This window comes from Rhipicephalus microplus, chromosome 10 (genome assembly GCF_043290135.1).
Source record: "Rhipicephalus microplus isolate Deutch F79 chromosome 10, USDA_Rmic, whole genome shotgun sequence".
NCBI lineage: Eukaryota > Metazoa > Arthropoda > Arachnida > Ixodida > Ixodidae > Rhipicephalus > Rhipicephalus microplus.
In genome coordinates, this window is record NC_134709.1 from 4,694,488 (window position 1) to 4,707,174 (window position 12,687).

The window sequence follows — 12,687 nt, forward strand, 5'->3', positions numbered from 1 at the left end:
TCGGGCTTCTTCCAGAAAGTCGCGATGCTTTCTTTTTTTTTTGGGGGGGGGGGGGGAGGCTTTTTGTGTGTTGATAGTCTGCTTGTTAGCTCGGTTGCCCCTGACAACTCTGGGACAAACGCATAGCATGCATAAATGGAGGGAGGGAATGAAAGAGTGAATGCATGGAAGAAGGAAACGAACGAAGCCCCCTCGATCTGCCGCTACTGTGTTCCATGATAGCGTGCTCTTGGTGACTGTAGCTCGCCGTATCCAGTGACTCTCACGGTCGGCGACACAGACAAATAAGCGGCAAGTGTCCTTCGCCGACTCGTAACAGTATACGTATGGCCATTCGTTTGGCCGTTGACAGATGAGAGGACAATGGTATATCCATGCAGCGTAAACAGCAAATCAAGATTTGCGGGAAAGCTAGTAGGGTCTTGATAAGCGTCGTAATCGGGCAGTTGCCAGTCGCCGTATTAATATCTCGCAACTATGCATCTATAGATCCTCAACTGTCTTTGTAACTTTCGCCGTAAATCTACCTCGGCTTAACACGTGCCATTTCACGTCAACCTTCGATCAGAAAAACTTTATCAAGGCAATTCAAGGCTCTGAGTGGTCTTCCATTAGCACCTTAGAAAATCCTGAAGAAGCACTAGGCAACTTCTGCTCCCTATTTCTTAAAGCTGTGCATGCAAACACTAAAACTGTTAAATGCAAGAAAATATATTGGTTTCAACGTAATCCCTGGTTAACTAAAGGATTGTTAACTAGTATGCGGAAAAAAGATAATCTCTACAGCAAAAAAAAAAACAGCCATGTAATGTGAATTTGAGACTTAGGTATAAAAAATATTGTAAGATGTTGAATAAACTGCTGAAACAACCAAAACGACTTTATTATGAAAAAGAATTCTGTAAAGCAAGAAATGACCCAAAGAAAAAAATGGAAACTTTTCAATGACTTTTTAAACAGACCTCAGGTTGGTAATGTAATTGATAAAATTAGGTATAAACAGCAAATCTGTACTGAGTCCTCTGACATAGCCGAGTCTTTTAGTGACTACTTTTATGAAATATACAATGATAGGCCCAAAGTATCCTCGTACACCCTTACCCGCTGTATCCATTCATTCTTTCTATTTCTTGTTACCATTGACGAAGTCTATTCTACTATCCTGAGTCTAATTGATTGATTGATATGTGGGGTTTAACGTCCCAAAACCACTCTATGATTATGAGAGACGCCGTAGTGGAGGGCTCCGGAAATTTAGACCACCTGGGGTTCTTTAACGTGCACCCAAATCTGAGCACACGGGCCTACAACATTTCCGCCTAATCCTGAGTCTAAAAAACTGTAGCGCTGGACTAGACAATGTATCGGCGTTTCATTTAAAACTTGCTGCTCCAGACATCTCAGAAGTCTTAAGCAATATAATTAATGTCATTTTTAAACATGGTATATTTCCGAGCTCACTGAAAAAAGCCAAGTTAATCCCAGTACACAAAAAAGGTGATACGACAGATGTCCGTAAATACCGCCCTATTTCTATTTTGTCTTCCATCAGCAAACTTATTGAAAAATTATTTCTGAAACATATTAACAAGTACCTCAATAAATTTAAGCTGCTAAAGCCTTGTCAATTCGGTTTCCGGGCTGCATGGTAGTTCTACGAATTTAGCATTGCTATCATTAACCAATTTCTTGAAAACGTCCATCGACAACGGTAATTTCACATGGTCTGTGCTTCTTGATTTCACGAAAGCCTTTGATACCATTAGTCATAATATTTTATTTAGCAAATTAGAGTCCTTGGGTATCACTGGCCCATCCTTGACCTTCATAAAAAACTACCTTCTTGATCGTGAACAATCAGTCTGCATTGGGGGTGTTAATTCTAATGTTAAAATAATTAATCAAGGGGTCCCACAGGGTTCTATTCTTGGACCCTTACTGTTTTGTATCCATATTAATGATTTGCCTGACTGCCTTGAAGATTCTAAAAATATTCTTTATTCTGATGATACGACCATTTCCATCTCGCATAAATCATTACCTTATCTGATCAATTTGTTGAACAAAGAACTGACTAATGTTGTTGAATGGTGTCGCTTAAACAACTTAATTTTAAACCCGCTCAAAACTCAGTTCATGGTTTTTAAAACATCACAAAAAATGCTACCCTTCATTCCACAAGTGTTCATTGACAATCATTTCATTCCTGCGTCTAACTGTGTGTGTTTTCTGGGCGTAAAATTAGACCCTCATTTAAAGTTCACCAATCATATTCTTTACTTCAAACAAAAACAGCGTTTGGTATAAGATCACTAATCAAATCTCGTCCTTTTTTTTTCACTTTAAGCCTTATTGTCTTTATACTTTGCCTTCATACATAGTCACATGACCTATGGCATTACATCCTGGGGAAATACATATAACACTCATATTTCGTCTGTACAGCACATTCAGAATCAGGCCAGTCGCACTATTACCAACAGTTCATTTTATTCTAATGCTACCCCACTCCTTCAGGCTAACTGTATTCTTACTGTGTCTGGCTTATTTAATTTTCACTTAATCATATTGTTATATAAACAACTTAACAAACAGCTTGTGTTTGATTTAATCGATGCTAGTTTACTCACTAACACCAATAGCACTAGATTCGCCCACAGTCACAACTTCCTTTTACCTAAATGTAACACCAATTATGGCAAAATGACGTCCGACTTCGCGGTCATTAAATTGTGGAATAACCTGCCCTACACACTAAAACATTAATCATCTTTCATGCATTCAAACTTGAACTTAAAACCTTCATCTTGCGTAACTAGGTTGACAACGATGATAACTTAACGATTCTTATGTATCCGGGCATGAAATTGGTAAGTTATTGCTTTATGGCGTGATTATGTTTTACTTGTATAACTTATTACTATTGTTCTTGTGTCACATTCTGACTGCCTTTTTTGTTTACTTGATGTTATTTTATGTAAGTTCACTGTTTACTATTCACATGTGTTGCGTATTTTACGTGCTGTTATAATTAATAATTTTATTGTTATTGTCAACCGAGGGTCCCACTGCAGTCGCTTGACTTTGGGATTCTCGTCTGCATACTACATTCTACGAATTTTGTATTTTGAATGAATGAATAAACTGAAACTAAACTAAACTATTGGCTCACACCCACCCTGGTGCATTAGCCAAGAATTGAGTAGTTTCAACCAACCCACCCTGGTGTATTGGCCAAGAATCGGTTAGTTTAGCAAAACAAAATCTATATATTTAAATCCTAGCCAAAAGAATAATTAAATTTTTGTTCAGTACAACACAAATATTCGTTTTTTTTTGCAAATGATTCGTGCGGGGAAAAGTGGGATAAATTAGTTCCTACTGAAATAGCAATAAGGGATTTATATTAAAGAGAATTTTCCTATAGCCTACGTTGGTTCACTGATAACCTTTTGTATTGAGCTTATTGAGTACATCTCTTCGACTGTTTAATGAAATCTTGCACGGCATCGCATACTTTCCCGTTGGTGGGCCCAAGGGTATGTGTACCTAGGTATAGTAAATTTAATGTCAAATCTAATCCGAGGATTCGTCACGGCGTTTCTATATATATCTTCCTTACTGATAAAAACTTTTGTCAAGAGATCAAGAAGTTTTCTACAGTTTCCTCTTTCCACAAAACAAAGCGGGGAGAGAGTAAAGCCTGCTCCGAATAAAAATTCATTGGAGGAGTACGACTGTTAACATATAGGGAAAAAACCTTCCGGACATATGTTATGACATATAAGGAAGTTTTTCAGGGTGTCATTAGATGGTTGAAATCCGGGGAATTTCTTTAAAGTATTGTAGAGAATTCTTGCATCATCATTTGTTTCTGAAACCTAGCTGCTATTATAAAAGTTGTTGTAGAGATAATACTGATAACTGGTCCGTCTAATGCTGCTTTCGCTAGTAAATAAGTTGTTTTAAAACGCTTTATAAGTCGTATTCAACGCGATTGCTTTCCCGACATCAAGCCTGCACTTGGGCAAGTTTGCCAAAAAGTCCTAAGCACTGGTGTGATTCGGTGTTAGAATACTGGACTGGCGCCCAGTGGACCTGGGTTCAAGCCACACTGTGTCATTGGTACTAGGTTTCTTTTTCTAAATTTCGCGCGATGTGGTTGCGGACACCGGCGGCGGCGAACAACTACAGCGCTGCGCGAGACCCGAGTCATAACAGCTTTCGATCTAAAATGAAAGTGGCGGGTCTGTACTTCCTGGCTGATTAGCGTGGATGGTGAGCGCGCCATGCTTTTACCTCGAGCTTCGAAAGCTTCGCTCTTTAATATTTGCAATGATCATGTTCGTGTTCGATCATTTACGGATTTTCTACTGCGTGTGTTAGCTGACTGACCGTCCTTGTAGCTATGTTATGTTCACGTATATACCACATTTTTCATCTATTCGACTTCTCGTTATTTAAATAAATTAGAAAAATAAAAAAATAATATTTTCTTGGAGTATTGACAATACACGAGACATCAATTGTCATGATGCTGGAGGAAAACGTGTGCAACATACCCGACGAGAATTTCTGGCCTGCGTAACCGAATTTCTACCAGCAGTAGCTCTCGCAACGCAAACATTAACTCGTTAATTTTAAAGGCAAAGATGTAGAGATTTTTAAAGAGATACGGAAACATAAATGTTCAATTGGCCTTTATCACGCGAGAACCATGGGGATGTGCTGCCGACCTGTGAGTGCATCCTTAATAATTACTACGGTATGTTTTTAAAAGCTAGTTTCTGTTCCTATATGCGGTACGCTGACGCCACCACATGGTGCGATTTTCTCGTCACGTCGTCGTGCAAGATATGATATCTGCAGGGCTGCTCCGTACCGTGGCTAGGGCCCGTGGGTTCGTTGGTGACGCACAAGCGGCTATTTCGAAAGTTATTGTTACGCACAAGCTGCTATTTTGGAAGTTCCGGTATACCTAACGTCATCACAACTAGGCAGACTGCTGCGTGAAATCACAAGAATTCGTATATTCCACCCCTTGTAAAGGCTGTGTCGAAGCCTATGCGTCTCCAGAAAACTGACCTCAATATCGTAATAAAGTATCTTATCGGCGTTTGCTTAGCGCCTTACGCGTTTCTAAAACGTAATTTTTAAGTGTGCACTCACAGCTTAGCAGTAAGTCTTTATGCTCTTTGAGGCTTGGCCTTTCAATTGATGCAGAATAAACAACTGCAAGCTTTCGTGTCAGTACCCCTCTAATGCAGCATAACTAATTTCTCGTGTAACCATTGTTCGTTAGGCTGTTTGCGCCAGCCGTACTTCATTTAGTTCCTTTAACGGGAGCACTTGTTGCAAGCGGCTCTAACGGGACGGCGCAGTCGACCACGCAGTTTAGAGCCCTGGAAACTGGAGCGAGCATCTTATCTCCGCTGGTGGTGGATGTCTTGGACAGCCGCACCGGAAGGGCTGCTGCGTCGCTCTTCATGGGCTCCAATACGGTGGTGAGTACACTATCCTTTTCTTCAGGATGAAGTGTTCGACAAAAAAAAAATCTGCTTGGTATATATAATTTCAAATTGCAGAACTTCGCAGCCTAATTTGCTGCTATTTGAGACTTAAGGGCGTTCAAAAACAGACATCGGCTAGAACAAGGAAGCAATGGATCTTCAACGTTTGGTCTCCATTCATAAATGTCACTGCAGCGTGTTAAAAAAATTGAAAATAATAACTTGTTCATTTACGTGACTCACGTGTTTGTGCTGACGTGGTATTTGCAAGGATTATTTGGGTATTGGCATACTTGGTGTAATATAAAACTTCTGCTAAGCGCCATCGCTAAGTAACATATCGGTAAGAAGAGAAACACAAGCACACACACACCGCCGTTGCGTAGCATATATTCCGTAACTTCTGAGTGTAGATTTTCATAAAAAACCACATGAAGGGGACTTGTATTCGTGAAAGCAGCAGCAGATCCAAAACAAGTTTTCAGTCGGCTTCGTGTATATTTACAAGGAAAAGTGAGGCTTGTTGATGCGTGTGCCTTTCGTGATACCGTGGCGCTATAGTTTTGTCTAGCCTTGAATTCTTTTTATGTAGGGCACCACCAGTTGTCCATTCAGGGGATTATGCTGTCGTCGATAGAAGTGTGTTGCTTCGGCCATGAAATCTGAGCTTATGCATGCTTTGCGAGCGTGGCGGGTAATGCGGGTGATCTGGTTTTTAGAGGCGCGCTCCGTTCACAACAGTCTGTAATCCGAGCTGTGGTGCTCTACAGATACGCAAAGAATCTTGGCATATGCGTGCGCACAGCGACTGTGAGGTAAGATTTAAAAAAAGAAAATGATATGGTACATTCGGCGACATTTCTCAAAAAAAAAAAGGTACATAGTAGCACACGTTTGGAAAAGAAAGGCGCGAGAAAACAAGTAGAAGGGAGCAGAAAAGACAGGCGCTAAACTTCAGCTCTTTATAGGACCAGCCAGCAGATTACAACTATCTGCGTGTACGTGCATCAATATCGAAAAACAGTGGTCACACTTGCATGTTCCAAAGAGCTGCACCTCATTTTGGGAAATAGAAAGACATCACTCATGTGATTCGCGCATCTCTTCTTCCTATAATGTGAAACGCCTCCAATAACTCTCGCGATAATGTGCCGTTGCTCCTGCCTTCGTGAGATTAAGATAATGAGCGCATATGTATATATATATATATATATATATATATATATATATATATATATATATATATATATATATATATATATATATATATATATATATATATAATCAGTGCTGCGACACCTGCGCCAATCTGCACGAAGGGGGACTTACTGTGCCATACTGCTCCAAAGGGTTATTATTTTTTGTCAGATTTGCGCCATTGCTGCGTAGCAAGAAAAACCGCGTCAGCAGGGGCGAGCGAAAAGAAAAAAACCACGTCAGCCAGGACGAAAAAAAAAAAAACGCGTCTGCCGGGGCGAATGCAAAAAAAAAAACAAAGAAAAAAAACGCCCGCGGTTATCTTGTATACTCGCGCTGCTGCAAAATCATTGAATTGGCAGAATAATTATTATGACTTCCGCGCGATGGTAGCCGTTGGCAAAGGACGATGGGAATGTGGCGACTAGCGAAAACCGCGCCAGTATGACTTATCGCTCATAAAAAGCCTACGTGTGTGACGTAGCGCCGCTTTAAGCCCACTGTACGCTTTTAATAGTCAGCGTTCGCCTGAGAGCTCTGAGGCGCCAATCGCGGCCGCCCCAATCGTTGTGCGGGACCGTGTTCTGTGTGCATTGCTTTTCAGAAACGAAAGCAGCTCGCTGTTGCGGAGTTTGGCTTTGTGGATTGCGGCCACCGAGAGCAAGTGTAGCAACCTTTTCTGTCGATATCGTGCCCAAACGTCCGCTCGATTGATGTAAATTGGGCATGAAAACATCAAGAACTGCTTACTATACTTGGGGACAACTTTCTGTGACACTTAAGGGAAGGCTACGTGGGCCGCGGGCTATACTGCTCCTGTACTCCTCCGCGAAGTATACTCTGGTTCGGCTCGCGTTTCGAATGACGGCCGCGTTCATGCAATCCCACTGCACACAATTTTATACGCCTGCGTACACAGCCATTTGGGAGAGAAATTCGACACAAGCTCCTTCGGCCAGCCGTCGTAATAGCTGGAGCGCTACGTGCGCTCAACGAGAGATGAATACGCCATTTTGACCGTGAGGTGCAGGTAAAACGTGCGACGTTTTCAGACTCGCAAAAACGCGAAATGACTCTTCAGAAAGCAACAAAAAATAGGGTATCTCCTCATCGAGTGCAGCGTTTTTTTTTTAGGAGCGAAGCTCCTTAAGGCGTGGGCTGTGCGTCCCCTGTATGTAGCCACCTCTTGTTCAGTTCTAAGTATTACGCTAGCCACCGCCTGATCTAAAGGGTACAGCCATATCCATCCGTCCATCCGTCCGTCCGTCCATCCATCCATCCATCCATCCATCCATCCATCCATCCATCCATCCATCCATCCATCCATCCATCCATCCATCCGTACATCCGTCCATCCATCCATCCGTCCATCCGTCCGTCCGTCCATTCATCCGTCCGTCCGTCCGTCCGTCTGTCCGTCCGTCCAAAAGATGCAAGATGTTATAAACTAGACGGCGGTACGTGTAGTTGATTATGAAAGATGCGAGGTGTTATAAAATAGGAATGATGCCACATATGGCGCGTGTCATCGTTCGATATAGTGGGGCGACGTACGCTAGGGGGAGCGTTGCAATAAAATCGAGTGGGCGAAATGTACGGAGGATTCATGGTTTACCAGGTTTACCTCCGGAGCTTCGCCCACTCATCATCATTCACTTCGTGGATATGGCGTCATTTTTTTTTTATAAACAGCATCCAGAAGAAAATAATGTTGTTCTTTCTTATTATCTTGCGGAAAACACGCTTGCATTCGAGGCACTATATTCTACAGCCGGGGCACATCCCCACTTTGGCTCCGTAGCCTTCCCTTCGTTTCCACAGAGAGTTGTCCCCGAGTATATCCGTTCTGCGACACCTGCGCTTCTGGACACAAAATTAAATATGCCACCGTATTTCTCGAGCCTCGCCCACTAACGTGTTTATGTAGTGATGCCGCACTTCTGTCATTTAACTGCAGACACAGCCGGACTGGCGTCTTTATTTTGCGTCATCTCATCAGTGGAATTATTACTTCCAATCAACTTCTATACTTCTGTTCGTAGTGCCCCTCCCCCTCGTTCGTATTGTTTGTTTCGAGCTGTTTCCTCTTTCTTTTTAAAAATTGCGAGGGGAAGTGGTTAGTCTTCTTTTTTTCTAAAGTTTACCGCTTATACCTTTTTCTCCATTTGCGCGTGACATGGCATCAAATGTGATTTCTACGGACGCTTGTGTGCGTGTGTGTTGTATGTTCATATTAGGTTTGTTACTTTACTTACCTTTCTTTTATTTGATCAATATATACTATTCCCACGTTCTTCTAGCAAAGCGAAACGTAACCAACCGAAGATCCCCTGAACAACTTGCATTCATTTCTCTCTCTCTCTCTCTCTAGTTACCAAGTTTGGTTTTGAGTTTCCCGTATCGATCGGATGTGTGGCAACCAGTATATTACCTTAAAATGTTGATAGTCTGCAGTGACAACAGTACCGCATGCGTCACAATAACTGGATGTGGACAATAACAATATTTTACCTACAACTGTCCACAATTGTTTCAGTCTCGTAATCAATAAAGCGGCATCTATTCCAGCAACGCCACTGAGAAAATTATCAGGGAACTAAAGTGTCATTCTTTGGCGCGGCATGTACGTCTCGGTTCTGCAGCTTGCACAGTGCTGTGAAGAAACGTTGTCGCTGAGTATAGGAAGCATGGTATAGGAAGCACGTTGTTGCCGAGTGTAGGAAGTCAGCGGTAGCCTCCGCTAACACTTCTTTGCCCTCCACTTTTCCTATAAAACATTCACTGCCAATGAAATAATTTTCGCCCACTTTAAGGTCTCTGCACGCTCGAACTATTGTATGGTGTCTCACTCTGATTTTTTTTCGGCCAAGCGAATTTTATTGTGCGTAGTTGACGTCTTTTCTTCTCTATGGAACACTGCAGAACTGGTATCCCCTTTTAGCCTAATTCTGCGTTACACTACGGGCTGACAAAGGCACTCGCGAAGATACGGCCGACGGTAAATGATTCTGGTTTGTTGAATTACACAACGTGTTTGCGGAAGCGTTTGACAGCGTGCCAAAAAAGAAACGCAGAGCGTACAAAAAGTGGCGCTATAGCTCGACCTCTTCCGACTTCAAGCGCTCCCTGCGCCTAGCAATTTTGTAATGAAAGTCTTTGTTTTCACCACGAAAAGCGCGCTTCACTGCGCATCATGCAAAACAGTTGATGATGACGGGGAGAAAACAAATGAACCGGTCCTTGTTTTCGGAGGAGGGGCGGTTTTATACAAGAGCAGCTTGAATGACGTTAGCGGCTTCAGGGGCGCTGTGTCAGCGTCTCGCGCGGCCTTGAGGACGCTGGAAACAGGAGCACTCTATTTTCGCATAAATGTGACAGGGGAGCCGGAAGCAAGGAGAGACTCGTGAAAGGCCAAGGAGAGGCTCGTGTTTCATCCTTCTATGAGTGGGACGTCGGGCGCGTCTTGTCGTGTCTGAATGAAACACACACACACACACACACACACACACACACACACACACACACACACACACACACACACACACACACACACACACACACACACACACACACACACACACACACACACACACACACACACACACACACACACACACACACACACACACACACACACACACACACACACACACACACACGCACACACACACACACACACACACACCGATAATTACGATGCTGCAGCCTAAGGGGAATTTCGTAGAGCGGGAGGAAATTAATCCGTACCTGTTAGTGGATTAAATAGTTTAACAAATGCCGCACAGTAAAAAAACACACACCGACAATTACAATGCTGTCTAATGTAAATTCTGAATCCAGCTTTGTGTTGGGGTAGGTCCAAACTGTGTTGAAAATTTTGGCTTTCCGCAAAGTGTCGACTACGCCGCAAATCGTACTTATTTTGTGAAGTGTTAGCACTTACTAATCCATTATTTATTTATTTATTTATTTATTTATTTATTTATTTATTTATTTTCCTCAAGGGTCCCTAATAGAAGGGACATTACATGAGGGGTGGGCATACAAGAAGAGGGGGGGGGGGGGGGCGGTAACAGGTACAATTGTTTGTGGACTCTGGATGAAAACATTTTTCAGTGACAAAAAGGTACCATTTAAAAGGTTTCGAAACATTGCCTAGTACACAAAATATACATACATGCCATACTAGGAAGATGACACTGGAAACCATTATACAAGAAATAGCATGGCAGGTCACACGAAAAAAAAATTTGGCACGTTAGAAAGTTACCTGCGAATTTATTACAGTTCAGTGATGGTTGTCAGGGAATTTTTAAAGGCTTCTGCATCCTGAATGCTAACAATGGTATCCGGTAGGGCGTTCCATTCTTTATCTGTGCGAATGAAGAAAGATTCTGCAAATGTGGTAGTTTTGGGACGAGGGTAATGTACTTGCATAGTGTTGCAACAACGATCAGAGAAATGGGGGCGTTGGGTGACGTAAATGCTGGATGGGGATGCGTGATAGAATTTGTGGAATAATGCGAGCCGCGCAGTTTTTCGGCGTTGACTAAGGGGAATGAATGCGGCACGTTTCTTTAAGTCTGTTACACTGGTGAACGATGAGTAATCGGAAAAGGCGAATCTGGCAGCGCGGTTTTGGATGGCTTATAGGTTTTGGATGAGGTAATGCTGGTGTGGGTCCCAAATTGCTGCGGCGTATTCCAGTTTGGGGCGTATTATTGTGGTGAAAGCTAATTTTTTTAAGTGGCTGGGAGCAAACTTCAGGGTTCTTTGGATATAACCTAAAGATATACGAGCTGTTGAAATGACGTGATTGATGTGGAAGGTCCATGATAGGTCACTTGAGATGTGTATTCCAAGATATTTATACGAGCTAGTCAGTTGTAGAAAACTGTTATGTAGGGTGTAGTTGTACACTAACGGATTGGTACGTCTGTGAAAAGACACTAATCTACATTTGGAAATGTTTAAACTCATCTGCCACTTGTGGCACCAATTTTGAACGGCTGTTAGGTCTGTTTGTAAAGCTATTTGATCTTCATGACTAGAGATTGTTGCGTAAATAACGCAATCATCGGCGAATAATCTTATATTGTTAGTAATACAGTGTGGAAGGTCGTTGATGTAAATCAGGAAAAGCAGGGGGCCAAGTACTGTTCCCTGGGGAACACCGGAGAGGACGGGAGAGATTTGAGACCTGGCTGTATTTATGACGACGAACTGTTTTCTGTCAGTGAGAAAGTTATTAATCCAGGACAAGACGAATGGGTCGAGGTTAAGCAAAGAAAGTTTGATCATAAGGTGGTGGTGAGGAACTTTATCGAAAGCCCTATTCGTCTCTGTGTGGATAGGCGAGGTACTCGTACTACACATCTATAAGGTGTCGTGCACTTTTGATGCTGCATGTGAGACGACGATAAAGAATTGTGACAAAGTGATTTGCAGGGGGAGGGGGGGGGCATTAAACTACACACTTGTGGCGCAAATGCCATTGCCTGATTACTGGCTGTTAGTTTAATCACCTGACATGCTTCATGACGTAGGCTGAAGCGATTCCCCGCCCTCGGTGTTTTTTTTTTTTCTAATCAGTTTCAAGCACCAGTGTGGCTCTGTGGTACTTTTTTCGTTTGATTTCTTTAGAGGCGAAGCTCCTTACTCCGTGAATCGCACGTACCGTGTTTGCAGAAGTAGTCACCTGTAGTTTAGTCCTTGAAATGTCCGCTGATTTGCGGTACTTCTATATGATGAATATATCATGAAAATATGCGAGATGGCGGTACTTCATTAAATGGACGGATGGATGGATGGACGGACGAATGGATGGACGGACGGATGGATAAATTGATGGATAAATAGATGGACGGACGGATGGATAAATTGATGGACGGACGGACGGACGGACGGATGGATGGATGGATGGACGGACGGACGGATGGATGGATGGATGGATGGATGGATGGATGGATGGATGGATGGA

The 12,687-nt window shown here is 42.6% G+C and overlaps 1 protein-coding gene across 2 annotated transcripts in view; it reads left to right on the forward strand.

The window, feature by feature from the left end:
* The window catches only part of LOC119181260 (inactive phospholipase C-like protein 1), a 142,886-nt gene that overhangs the window by 9,966 nt on the left and 120,233 nt on the right, over positions 1 to 12,687 (forward strand). Inside the window, exon 2 of one of the 2 annotated variants that reach the window (XM_075874915.1) lies at positions 5,394 to 5,504. In XM_075874915.1, the coding sequence (XP_075731030.1) occupies positions 5,487 to 5,504 (18 nt within the window). In that variant the 5' untranslated portion in view covers positions 5,394 to 5,486. Of the gene's footprint in view, positions 1 to 5,348; positions 5,505 to 12,687 lie in introns of those variants that run through there. The other variant, XM_075874914.1, reaches the window with a different exon arrangement.